Source organism: Sander vitreus, chromosome 20 (genome assembly GCF_031162955.1).
Source record: "Sander vitreus isolate 19-12246 chromosome 20, sanVit1, whole genome shotgun sequence".
Taxonomy (NCBI): domain Eukaryota; kingdom Metazoa; phylum Chordata; class Actinopteri; order Perciformes; family Percidae; genus Sander; species Sander vitreus.
Window position 1 is genome coordinate 8,964,255 of NC_135874.1, and position 14,272 is coordinate 8,978,526.

The 14,272-nt window shown below is 41.4% G+C and overlaps 1 protein-coding gene across 1 annotated transcript in view; it reads right to left on the minus strand.

Moving 5' to 3' along the window:
* Positions 1–14,272, minus strand: part of grin3ba (glutamate receptor, ionotropic, N-methyl-D-aspartate 3Ba) — a 73,389-nt gene that overhangs the window by 16,818 nt on the left and 42,299 nt on the right. Inside the window, exons 3-8 of the mRNA XM_078278215.1 lie at positions 13,303–13,799; positions 11,905–12,176; positions 10,993–11,229; positions 7,857–8,003; positions 7,403–7,548; positions 556–671 (exon numbers count right to left, since the gene is read on the minus strand). Of these exons, the coding sequence (XP_078134341.1) occupies positions 556–671; positions 7,403–7,548; positions 7,857–8,003; positions 10,993–11,229; positions 11,905–12,176; positions 13,303–13,799 (1,415 nt within the window). The remainder of the gene's footprint in view (positions 1–555; positions 672–7,402; positions 7,549–7,856; positions 8,004–10,992; positions 11,230–11,904; positions 12,177–13,302; positions 13,800–14,272) is intronic.

The following is a 14,272-nucleotide window of genomic DNA, read 5'->3' on the forward strand; positions in this document are numbered from 1 at the left end:
CTGCAGTGTTAGAAGTTCATCCAGTGAATCACTGTGTTATTCTGTCAGTCATGTAGCTAACAGTATTTGATCTCCTTTCTGAATGCGTGTGTGAGTGAGTGAGTGTGTGTATCTGCATACTAGATGTTTCTTTCTACGTGTGTGTGTGTGTGTGTGTAGATGTGCATGCTTTAAAGTGTAAATAATATATACTGTATGTTTGTGTCTGTGTTGCATGAATGTTGCATGAAAGAGAGCGGTCTTATACAGTATGCCATGTGTGTACAGGTATTTCTACAAGGGTGTGAGTGCATGAGCCATTTTTGGTTTGTGTATATGTCTGTGAGTACTTAATCACCTTCCATCTAGGGACAAAAAACAGGTCCCCAATATGCCTATTTGTTTTAGGATAATAAGACTAGATTTTAGGGTTAAGAATAAAGGGAGGGGTCAGACATGTGAGCCAAAGAAAACAAATTAGTTTATAGATGCTGTTTGCCACCAGGAAATGACTGCAAGTCAATACAAAGTCCTCACAAGTAACACAAACAAGTGTGCGTGAGCCTGCATGCTCACCTTCAATAGCGAAAGGCTTCCCCACAGTGAGCAGTTTGCACTCCGCGTCGATAGAGACCTCAAAGTCCAACAGGGCTTTGTCCATGATGAACGCATCCAGGGCAGGAGGATCTGTCCTTCACCACCAACACACACACACACACACACACACACATCACAGGAGAGAGACAGAGAAGCATTAATTGAAGACAACAAACCTTAAACTTTTGAAGACCTGTAAATCTGATTTACTTGCAAAGCATTCTCACACTCCCCAGACCCATGCAGGAACCCTGTATTTAGGTATATCATCCTGTTTTGTCATTTATACAGAGGATGAGATTAACTGCATTCTAATACACTGTGTAAACACATACATCATTACCTAAACCAACAGTCTCTGTGGCAGACTGATAAGACATTATACACACTGCCGAAGACTCTCCTACTCGGGCTATATCGATCCAATTGACCCCTAATTATAGACCGTTCCGCTGACGGGAGATACGATTCAGGTTACAAAGCACAACACACCAGATTTGAATTATATATCTAACAGACACACACATATAAATAAGAAAACATACACATTTTCTGACACACAGCCAGACATTCAAAAGTAATCACACACACACACACACACACACACACACACACACACACACACACACACGTCGACTGATCAAATTACCTGAAACTTCTTGTTATGCAGGATGTTTACTGCTAAACATAAGGTTGACTTTACAAAGTCAACCTTATGTGCTGGCAAAGCAGACTTCTTTTGGGACTAAAGAGGGTCGGAAGTTATCGTATGCCAGGCCTAAGGATAAGTGTGATGTATGTGTGTGTGTGTGTGTGTGTGTGTGTGTGTGTGTGTGTGTGTGTGTGTGTGAGGGTGCATGTGTATCGGCCTTGAAGTGTGCAAGTAACAACGCCTGTGTGTACGTATGTGCTTGCATTACTACCTCAGAGCCTATACATTAGTGTTCATGTGCATCAGCATGTGTAGCCCAGGGTGTTCGGTCTCTCCAGGAGAAGGCATTTGAGTTTTTTCCCTCTAAGATTTGAGTGCAGTATTGAGGTCAGTAGTTCTGCCAACACAGTATTTTACTGCCTCACTCCGGTTCTCTGCACTGCTGTGACTTCCACTTCTGCTTCGCCTCGCACGCAAACAAACGCTGCCTTCATCTTCCCTGTTCTCATCCTCTTTCTCTGAACAAGCGCTTTGTATCTTCCCACCAGTATCACAAAGTCAGCACATGCACTATCTCAGCATCTCTGCTGGTGCTCTATGGAGTAGGCATTGGGTCTGAGAAGCATGCGTGGTTGCTGTGAGTGTGTTTGCTGTGTGTGGTACACAATGTCTCTGTACTTGGGTAAGCCAGGATAAACACATTTTTGCCAGCATGTTTGAATTCCCGTGGTGAAATCGAAATCGTTACATTTAATCAAGTGCTGTCCATAAGGACGTATTTGAGGTACTTGCACTTTACTTGAGTAATAGCCCTTCAATGATACTTTATACTTCTACTCCACTATGTTTTAGAGGGAAATATTGTAGTTTTTACTCCACTACATTTATTGGACAGATTTGGTTATTAGTTACTTTACAGATTAAGATTGTACATACAAAACACATGCGTTTATAAATTATGGTGGATTGTTATAGATTAAACTATCTCAAAAGTATATAAAGTAGTTCAAATTAGCAGTTTCTTCTTTTACTTTTGAACTTTTGTCTCCCACCTCTGTCAGTGAGAGTAATTACTCAAACAACGTGGACGTGCTTAAGAAACGCAGTGGGATTCATAATAATGCAGCGACGCTGTGGTCTCTCCCCCCTTCCTGTCTGTGAAGGTATTGGGTAATAAAAGTAGACTGAAATACCATTTAACCAATCAGAGAGGCAGAATAAGCTAGCCTGCCAAGCGAGACCCACATCAAGATGTTGGGTCTGGGAACTCACCATTGACAGGGCTCAATCTGAGGGGCGGGATAAACGGTTGTCTTTCAAATTCCCTCTGCACGCAATAGGATAGAGCTACAACCAGGCAGAGCAACGAAGAAGGTAGCGGAGCTAGTTGATAGATTCAACTTTTGCCGTATCCGGTCGACAAAACTCCGAACACATCTTCCTTTATTAAGAATGACTTCAGTGCCGTTCTTTGTTCTTTTCTCAAAGAAAAGCTTAACTCCAAGTCTTCCGGAGTCGTGGCCAAAGCTGATTCAAAAGAAAAAAGCCATAAGCCTGCCCACCGACTCTATACACGATGTGATTGGCCCGGCCAGAGAGTTGCTAGACTGAACCTGGCTGCAAATTACATTTGCTGCCGCTATGGTGCGTCTAGATTTCTAGGCTGTATTGGCATCCTTCCGGTGTGCCAGCGCGGGAATGCTGCCACCGACACCAGACAACACAACTCTGGTATATTGAGAAATACAGAGAGCACCCTGGAGGTGATAGGCTTAATCAGGGCTTAAATGTCACGGACGTTCCATTTATATGTAAAAGTTCCACACTCTTTTCCACTTTAAGTACATTTTGCAAAAAAAGACTTTCACACTTTTTACTTAAATTACATTTTATTCATTGCAGGACTTTTACTTGTAATTGAAAGTTTTTTATATAACTACTATATACAGTAGTAGTAAAAGATCTGAATACTTTCTCCACCACTGCTGAATTACAGTAATGTAGTCTGTGTCTCTCTTCTGTGAGAGTTCATATGACCCACATGTGGGTATAATTTAAGTTATTAAAGCTGGTTATCAAAGCTATTAGAAGAGAAGGCAATAAGAAAAAACGATATTTTAATTTCAATTAAAAGAAAAGGATATAAATGAAATTAAAATGAATGCCTATTACCACATTTCCTTTACCAGCCTACTAGGTGTGCTGCCTAACGCCATTTTTATTTTGCTCTGCAAAAAACTCAAGGGTATAAATGAAGCCATTAGATGAAACATCAATGACTCTCTCAAGGACACTAGTACCCCAGATATGCTTAGGCTATTGGAGTATTCTGGTAATGTGTTTACATGTGTGAGCATTATATCCTAGTTGAAGATACTTGGAAAAACACTTTTGGTGTTGACAAACCCAAATATGCTAGCTGGTGTTATTCCAATAGAAACCAGGACACTGTTGCAAGGTTTGTGATCTCTCCTCCTCTACTCGAGATGCGAAGCAGTTACTTAGTTAAAAATAAGATTGCAAAGGATGTACAGTAATGATAATCCACATGCACAAATGTGTTTGAAAGTATGACCAGTAATGTGAAGGATAAATGCATTGTTGATGTTGTCTTCCATTACTAGTGATCAGATTGAGGAGGGTAAATCCAGCAAACCATTCAAGGCAACAGAGTTCAGGCAGCCAGAAACCAAAGTGTTCATCCTGCTGAGGTTACTGTAGTATCTGATTGACTTAAAGTCTTTGTTATAACAAACATGGTTCCATTTGGCTGAGGTATATGGTTAGAGGGCACATTCCAGAGGAAGTGGCTCTGTGGGGGCAAATGGGGTTACTGATTGATTGACCCCAGGACCTGGATTCATCTATCCCCATCATCACGCCTCATATTACACACAGCTCAGGGTATACATTTTCAGGTTTGACCAGAATAACCTCAGAGCGACAAATTTCAAGATTGGGTCGGTCGTCTCTCCAGATGTCCATGGAGTCTGTAAATTGATGCTGAAATCTTTGATGTAATAAACCTTTTATAATCAAGGACAGTGTCAACGAAGTTCCTTTCCCACACATCGGCAACGCAGTGCTGCAACTTAATTTACCACATTACTCAAGTTAGTCGAGAAATAGTCTCGCTTTGCCAGACCTTCCTCCACAGCGCTGCGGAGGAGGGTCTGGTGCTCTGGTTTATTGGCATTTCTTTAAACCAATCACAATTGTCATGGGCTAAGCTCCGGACAGAGCCACGGTGCCACTGCAAAGTAGCCTCGGGAAGGAACTTGTTTTGGTGGAACGTGTACATTCAAAGGTTGTTTCAGTCGTGCAACAGAAAACTCAGATTGGACAGATAGTCTAGCTAGCTGTCTGGATTTACCCTGCAGAGATCTGAGGAGCAGTTAACCATAGTCCTCATAAATCCACCGGAGTTTAAAATTCCAACACAAAGAAAGCAGAAGGTAACGGACATCTGGCCGAAAAGAGTGAAACCCGGCGGAATTTCCGGCGGCAATGGAGTAATACCGGAACTGGAACGTTATGGATATAGACTAGTCAAGAAATGCCAGATTTGCTGTGAGAGTTACGGACATGTCTTCACTTACAATCAGAAACCTGAATGATGTAATTGTCAAGTATACAGGGAGCTGAAACAACAGGTTACATGCTCAGTATTAAACACATAACCAGTGATGGGAATAACGGCGTTATAAATAACGGCGTTACTTTTTTCAGTAACGAGTAATCTAATTGATTACTCTTCCCATCTTAATAACGCCGTTACTGCCAAAAAATGTGGCACGTTACTATAATTGAAGCAGTTTTTTTTTTTTCATCAGACCAACTAGATCTCTGAGCCAAGAGGCAAAGACTTTTTTTTTTTTTTTACTGGTCTTCCTTGGTTAGTGGGCAGTGCACGAGACAAGCGCATAAATGCTGACGATTGGCTGAGGTTGAGTAAAATTTCATGGTAAGCCAATCAGAGGTAGAGTTGGGCGGGTGTTCAAAAGCACGCTTAGTCGGACACACAGCGAACAACACAAGCGAGTCAGTCAACGAGAGACAGGTATGGCAAATAATCCAAAAGTAGCCTTCTCTAAATGGAAGTATAGCCATTACTTTTCCCACCAAGAAATTAAAGGAACGAATGTAATCGTGAAATGCACATTATGCCCTGGTGTCTATCCACGTTGGTGTCAAGTAATTCAAATTTACTCAAACCATCTTTCGACGTTTTATTTGCACTACAAAGAGTATATGTATATATATATTTTATTTATTTTTGGTATAGTGCTTAACAAGCATAATTTAATTTTGCCCAGTTGTGGCCTGTTGAGGGGCAATAAATATCAAAAGTTCCAAAACATCTATTGTGTCATTTGTATCGATCCACTATATAAACATAATATCTACAAACATGGCATTTGATTGGAGGCTAGTCTCACGTTGTCCCACAGCAACATTGAAATAGTTTAGATTTTTGTACATTGTTTGTTATTAATGTAATGTATTGTATTAAGTGTCCATTTCATTATAATATTCAGATTTATCATAAATAATTGAACATGCACATGTATTTTAAGTTCTGTTAAAGAGGGGTGGAGGTGGGGTCACATTGGAGCATTTAAAAATGTACTTGAAAGTAACGCAATTTGTAACTAGTAACTAATTACTTTTTAAAAGTAACTTGCCCAACACTGCACATAACAGAGATTGTGTGCATGTAGACTAGTAACCCCACCCCAGATCTCGATGCCCTAGGTTCCTCAACAGGCTTTCTCTCACATCATCTGGTAGCAGTCTGCTAACCATTGCCACAGTCAGAACTAAACTCAAAAAGCAGCATTTAGTTACTATACTCCAAAGAGCTGGAAGCAAACTTTCAGAGGATGTAAGACTTGCCCAAACTTTTATTTCTACTGTCTTTGAATGAACCATAACCACTCTCTGACATGCTCAACGTTCTATTTATTTCTGTTTTTATCTTTTTCATTTCTTTTAAAAACCTTCCTATCCTTTAAATGTGTGTTTTTATGTCGTATTCAATATTTGCATGCATTATGTAAAGTACTTTAAACTGCTTCTGTGAATTAATTGTGTTATACAAATAAACTTGCCTTGCCTTCCTGCTTTCATCTTCTCACAATCCCCATTCAACACCCGATTCATCCATACATCATCAGCCCTCATTTCATCAACATTGTCCGTGGCCCTCATTCATCTCTATATTCAACACTTTTAATGAACAGAAATATTTTCCCTCCAATGGCGGATGTAATTTATGCAATTCATAGGCTTTCACCTCACTTACACCTTGTGCTAAAATGTAGTGTCTCCGGATAAGGAAAAGCTCATACTAACGCAGGGTGTAAATTATTGCAGCTCACAAAGTGATAAGTACGCTGTCAGACGTAAAAGCAAACAGCGTGTTCAATATAACAAGAAACCATCCACCGATGGGTTTGACACGACATCACTGCAGGTGGAGAAAGATCAAAGTCAAAGATCCAAAAGTCAAACCTAAAAAACTAATTACATTGAGCTATTGCATTGATGTTAGACAGAAATGTCGGTTTGTATGAACAGTAAAAACAGCCTCGCTGAGCTGGAAATCAGAGCATGCAAAATGTGAATCGACGATGTCGTTGGGTGACACGTTTTGGAGTTGGTACACTGACATTTGATTTGTGGGCTTGGAGAAGTTTTGATTAAAATATCAGATCCAAATCTGATTGAAGGGTGTACAACTCTTGATTCAGATAATGTGCACATATCCAAGGAGTTCTTACATTATTCACTGTCTATGGATGGCCTCCAGGTGACATCATGGACTGTATTAACTGTTCTAACAGATATTAGAGAAACAGCACATATACATTCTATTTTAAGGAATGATTTTCCTCCGAATTACAACAGGTTCTTAACATTTTTATTAAAAAAGTTATTAAAATCGCCTCCGATGGCTATAAATCTGCCACATTTGCTCTTGTTGTCAGGAGTCAGAATTGTTATGTGCAGTTAGCATGAAAAATAAGTGCACAGAATACAGAAAACCACAGATAATAGATGTAAAACATGATTGGATTGTTTAGGTCTGGATTGCATTTTAATGAGAGGTTTAAATGAGTTTGTTTGTTTGTTTCCAAATGTACATTGTGTGCATGTTTGTTTGCATCTTACTTCAACATATGTACGCCCTCTGGGGTGGTGGGCTGGTTGAAGCGTCTCATGTACTCGTGCATCTCTGGGAAGCTCTTCTTCATGTAATCCTCAGCGCTGCTCTCCCTCACCGTCCCAAAACGGAAGCCCAGGGATGGATGGTGCAGCTGAGGAAATGACACAGAAAGAAATGGATGGAAGAGAGGATAGAGATAGTGGTGGAGGTGAGAGAGTGAGAGCGAGAGAGTGAGAGAGAGAGATGTCATGATGGGGCTCATATCAAATTCACTGTAGCCCTGAATTCCCTATAGGGTTTAGGGATATGAAAGTGATAATCCTTCACAAATAATTATTCTCATTAGCCTGTCCTTGTGTAAGATTAGTTTGTGTACATGTTGCTGTGGGTCTCTATGTGTGTGTGTGGGGTGCTGACATGCATGCAGTTGCAAGTTTGTGTCCTTGTATGCAGTCTAACCTTATCATCATGAATTCCTGAGACCTCCTCGAAGGTCTTCTCCCCGACCATGACCGCAGCTAGGTTGGCGGTGTAGCTAGACAGCACCAGTAAGCAGAAGATGGCCCAAAGGTTCATCAGGAAGCGCCCGGTCCAGCATTTAGGAGTCTGCAGAGTGGAGATGTATGCCAAGAGATATTTTTCTGTTTGGGTTTGTTTTGCTTCTGTGTAATTATTAAAATAAAAAAAATAGCAAATCTTGCTGATGAGTGAATCTAAAAATCTCTCAGCTCAAAACTGAAAAATTTCACGACGTCAAGACAAAAATGAAACAGGCTGACAACAAACATGGAGTAGACTGAGAAAACAAAAAAAATGCACAGGGGTTAAAATGATTAAAAATACAAAATGTGTGAAGACAGGGGCTTTCAGGTGTTGACATAAATGCAGAGCCCCTCGAGGCTCTCAACCTCATCCCCCTCTCATTCTCATCTTCCTTAAAAATCTAAATTTAACCCAGAGTAATGGGTAATCGCGCTAATCAAAACAGACCAGAAGAGACAATCTAACAAAGTGTGACTGTTTTTGAGGCACATCAGAAATATCTTTCCATGAAATTGCCTGCCTCAGGGAATGAATCCACCTGCACACTGTAATCATTTATTTATTCCACCAATTAAAATCCACTTAACTGAAGAAAAGAGAAGAATTTCTAGTGTTTTAAAGGCTTGGGATTAATGAGACATGAATAATACAAACAAGGTTGTAACCCATTATTACGAAGGTGTTCGGTATGTTTTCAACTCTTTGCATAATGAGTTTGGGAATTGAAAGGAGAGAAAGGGGGGATGACATGCACACTATAAGCACAAACTATTCAGAAGTGTTGTTTTTGGGAAGAAATGTGGACTAAGGGAAATGGTAAATAATCTTTTTTTGCACTATGGTGCTTAGTTGAAGATATAATGATCAGGATTGACTGAAACAGGCTTCTCATTTCTGGCCTAGAACTGTCAATTTTGTGAGCTGAAGTGAGATTTGATCAGCGGTAGCTAGCTAGCAAATTAAGCTAACATTTGTCCCATGAGTTGGTTAAAGACACAGTCTCCGGATTAATGTTTCCAGCAGACTTATTTTTAAAACGAGAATCCTGTAAAAGGGGTCTTAATTGTACACTCAATGGCTACATACTGTACATTATATCATGCTTAAATAGTGAGACTAAAGCTACATCTACTTATTTTACTGTAACACAATTCTGTTTGACAGCTTAGCTTAAATACTTGCTCATATTTTCCCACAGTATTTTTTAGCTTAACGTTACAGGAGAAAAGGCTTCGAGGACGAGGACTAACTATTGTGTTTGGCAAACATAATTTCGGGTAACAATGGTCGGGGTTGCTAAAGTGTTAAACCAAACAGATCAGGGCAGAGCTACATTACCCTCTGCTAGTATCCAGGACCAGCTTTCACACAGAGGGCAAATACTACACAGTGAAACTGCAAGTCTTTGTAATCCAACCAACTAATGTAGTTAGTTAATGTGCTCCTTGGCCTTTGAAATAATGCTGGCCTACAGGCCTACAAGTAGTATAAGGCTAAGCTAGTAGCTGGAGAAACTAACGATTGCAGCATTTTTTTTTTTTTTTAGAGAAATACTCCATCCCTTGCACTTTTGCTTGTGTTTTTGGCTTTGGAAAGAACAAAAAAGTGTTTTTCCATTTGATTTATTTGTTTTGAAGACTTTAAAAATGTTCTACATCGTATTAAACCTGAACACTACAATAAAGGTGACAATCTAGTAAATAAAATCTGTACAAAAACAATCTATAATCGGCAGTTTAGCAATCAATTTCCCTGCCCACTGTTCCCCCCCATAGCCTAAACAAACATGACTCTTTGGCTCCGACCCAGCACACAAAGGTTCAGAGTGTTGCTTAAGTGCATTTAAACAGGTTGCACAGCTGCTAATAGACACAACCTGTTAACTGACAATTTGCCAGTTGCCAGGATCAAACCTGTGACCTTTCAATTATCAAGGTCTCTCTAATCACTTGGCCTCTATTCCACCCAAGTCATTTGCACTGCTTCCTTTAGGGACAATGCGTGATTAAAGACATATGATGGTGTGCATACTCACTAAGAGGAGTTACAGGAATAATTTAAGCAAATGATGTTTCAGATATTTATCAGAATGTGCTGCATGAAAATTTGAATAGCAAGCATAAGTTATCATAATGATGGATTTTGGCACAGTATGTTGCTGTTTAAAAAAAAGAATGCAGAGGACACTTTTTCATTTGTGTTGTGGTTGGGTGGTGTCTGACACCATCAGTCAAATCTGACAGGTTTCTGAAAAATGCTGTTACTGCAAAGGTACATTTAATCTTTTTACAGATTTATACCAAACAAAATTAATCTTTGAAGGGCAATACATTGTTTTTCATCTTGCTACATATTTTTTTTCAATGGACAGATTTGCCCAAGTCTGAGGATTTGACTTCCATTTTCCGTGTCTCACACATTTCTGTCTTGTACTAAATGCCAGGCTCTCCAACTTCGCCCACCCACTTGCCCTCTCCCTCTTTACATCACCCTCTGTCCGTCCACTTCGATGTCACCATCATTGTGATGCTTTTCTTTGCATGCCCACTTACCCTTTTAACACTGTCTCGCCATCTTTCTGTCAACCTCATTACCTTCTTTTTGAAGCCCAATTCCCAATGTGCATTCTCACCTTTCCACTGGCCCTCTTCCTCCTGCCTTCTTGTTTTCAACTTTGTGTCTGACTACTTCAGCGAGTTAACCTCTACTCCCTTCTGCTTTTTCCAACTTCATCCATTCCCATCATCCTCGCCATAACTCCTTCAATCTCTGTCGGCCCACTTACCCTTTCTCCTCCCCCTCCCTGTATGTGCATTATACTCCCTGTACCTTTTCTACTTCATCACTGCCTACCTTCTTAACCTCTCCCCTATCAATATTTTCCCGTTCCCTAGCCATTTCTATCATCTTTCCCCTCTAACTTCCTCTTTCGACTTGCCCTTACTGTTTGTGTACTCTTAATGCACATCCCCTCCCTCTTTTCTCTGCACTTTCTATTCCCTGCCCCACCCTGCATAATGCCTATTTATCACACAGAGGAGAGCTACTTTACCTTGGTGGCGACAGTACGTCCAAACAGTATGGCGTAGCAGAGATTGAGGGCGGAGGAGTAGGAGAACACACGAAGCCTGTTCCTGCCATGGGGTGTCATGCCAAAGGGGCTGTTCCACTCGTACAAGGTGAGGAAGAGCGCGGTGAGATGCAGCGTGACAAAAATACCCACCCACATGGACCAGTGGAGAGGCCACATGAAGGCTCCGATGGGGGCTGCAGTGTCCCGGCTACGAACCTGGTAGGTCAAAAAGAATAAAATGTGCAAAAAAAACAAAACAAAAAAAAAACAGGTTTGATTCACTCTCTCCACAAGAATGAAATGTTTGGTACTTTGTGGTAGATTGTGATTATAATTCAACCTACAGTTTGTAAGATCTTGTCAGTAAACTTCTCTCAAACAATCCTAGGCATAATTAATTTAAAAAAATTGCATACATTGTATTTATGTTGTGCTATTCCTCATTCTGTAAAGTCAATAAATCACGTCAAATGGAACCGTATTGTCAGATCATATTCTGCATTGCAGTATGTCAGCCACAGAGGGACATGTTAACAAATCAAAGATTCACTGCTGCATGTTTAAGGACTCTGCTAATGCCTCTCAGACTCATTATACACTTTTAAACGGCCTTTCATTTTGAACTTTCACAATTGTCCACTGAAAACTCAGCAAACTAATTATTCACAACTAATGATCCCGTGTTCCTCGCCAGAAGACCGGGTGAGTGGGACATTAGGGTGACATTAAGTAGCTGCAGACCATATCGTCAACAGAAATAGTGTCAGCCAGAGAGAGAGAGATTAACTAATCAAAGTAGCACTGAAAACTGCGACGCTGCCGCTGACTCACAATGCAGTAAATATTTCATGAAATACAAACTAATCTATTGATGACTTCAAGCAGTTTTACCAAAATGCCCAGGCTGGTGGAGTAGAAGGGCGAGGTGAAATCGATGACCCTGCTCCTGGCAGAGTTGATGGAGAAAGAGGTGACAGCCATGTCAGCGGTTCCGCTCCGCAGGTCCCCGACCAGCCCAGTCCAGCGCCCTGCCCCGCTCAACGCTCCGTACTTCCCGTCTCCCACAATGTAAAGGTCAAAGGTGAAACCCATGTCCTCGGCCAGTTTCTCCAACAAGTCGATGCAGTACCCGTAGCAGCACTTCCTCAGGTCCTCCGGTAGTTCTGACAGAAAATAAGTGACGATAATGTGAAATGTATCCAGATGCTTTGGAAGCAGGGGCAGCACTTCTGGGAATTTGACTGTTGACAATGGATAATGAAAAATGTTGATGGACCCTCACAGCACACGGGCTGGGAATACATTTAGTCACACCAAACCTGGGATAGAAAAAACTTACAACCCTTGAACTATGTATAGGAAATAAAAGAAGAGTTGGCAAGATGGACAGGAAATAACAATTTTTACACTGCCATTTTGATTTTCCTGTCAACATTTTTCGTAAACTCAGTCAATCCGAATTCAGCAGTATGTCAATTGCTCTTGGCAGAAAGAGGTCTGTGCTAGTTGTGCCCAAGCACCAGCATATTGAATTTTGTTGAATTCATCCTCAATACAAATTTCGATTAGCCATCTTTTATTTGCAATCTGCAAATCTGTTGATTGATCCACAATGGAGACTGGACCACAATGCAGTTGTTTTTGAAAAAACAACTGCCTTGTGGTCCTTTAACCCATCAAATTGGACATTAGAAAAAAAAAAAGGTGATGAAACGTGTGTTTTTTTTTTTGCTGTGTCTTTGATTTGTATCAGCAGATTGCAGACGGCAAATGGAAGATGGCTAATCGATATTTGTATTACGGATGAATTCACAAAATTGGAATTCCTCATATTTTAGTGCTGTACAGGCTGCCTGTATATGTTGCCAATAGTTCTAGCCAGATATATAGTACCTGGTATTTCTTTGACACGGCAGTCTTGATCTCTTATTGATTGAATGCCATTGATCCTCTTCATTCGTGAAACTGCGCTGTCGAGCGGAGCCCTTGACATTGCATCTGGTATATTTTTGAACTGGACTGACCAGCCATGATCCCTTATTGATTTTATTTCTAAAAATCCACTCCAATCTGGAGGAAGAACAGTAGAGAAGTGGCCAGTGACAGTAGGAGAGCTATGCCAAGAGATCTAACAGTTTACAAAAGAGAAGCTTGAAGTTTTCATAAATAAGAATTGATGCCTTTTTCCACAAGTTAAAATGTTTTTTGACAGGTATTACAGGAGTTCGTCTGCATTCCGGTGCTTCACCACTACAGTATTCAAAAGACAAATGGCAAAACATAACTCACCATTCCTCTCCCAGTCTGCAACTGAAGTGTTTGGGTTGTGCAGCTGGTTGAAGAGGCTCTGGATTAAGTCGGACCGGTTGGTTCTGGGATCCAGACAGAGCTGACCAGCTGGACACAATCCATCCTCATCCACCTCCCGTGTGAAGACAAATGGGTGTTCCACCAGTGTCACCACCTGCAGGCGGTGTCCCTCAACAGATTCTCCTGGCCTCCAGCGTCCTCCAGCGTTACTGTCCCCCTGGCCGTCCCCTCCCCTCACCCCGGCTCCAAGACCTTGTCCCTGGCTGCTCCCGAACCCTCCCACCAGTCCCAGGATCCCCCCTTCTAGCTCCAGCCTGCCTCGGGTCCACTGGCCTACAGTCACCCAGGCCGGCTGGCCAAGAGCACCCCTCTTCAGGCTCCACACGTGGAACAGCTGGGAGGTGAGGACCCGAGAGAGGCCAGCATCCACCTGGATCAGGCCTGTGGCCCCGGTGAAGGAAGTGTTGGAGAGGAACCTCAAGGGACACAAAGAGACAAAAATAAGTGAAAGACAACAAAGATCCACGCTGGGTTATTGCAATTTAGAAATATAGCCCTCAGTAATACACAATACTTAACCAGATGTAAAATTAGTAAGAAAAACCCGGGAAAAAGCAAGGAAAGTCCCAGACGGGTATGGTCTGGTTGTGGAGCTTTAGCAAGTCGATTCTCAGATGGGTAATTGCATCTCCCAGAAAGTCATAATTAAAAGTTAATGTAGGGCAGTGAGGATCTCCTCCTATCTGCCAGTCCATACAGACAGTCATTGCCATTCGTCTCATTCGCCTGCCGGCCCCACGGCAGAATAAATTAGGAAGAGCAATCCACCGTTTCTACATAAATCTGCCCTGGCCTCTTGAACCATGCAGGAATTGTTAGCTCACGTCTTAGCTTTTGATCATGTGGACATCTTCCGGGGATGTCTCAATGTGGAACCGGAAGTACTGTT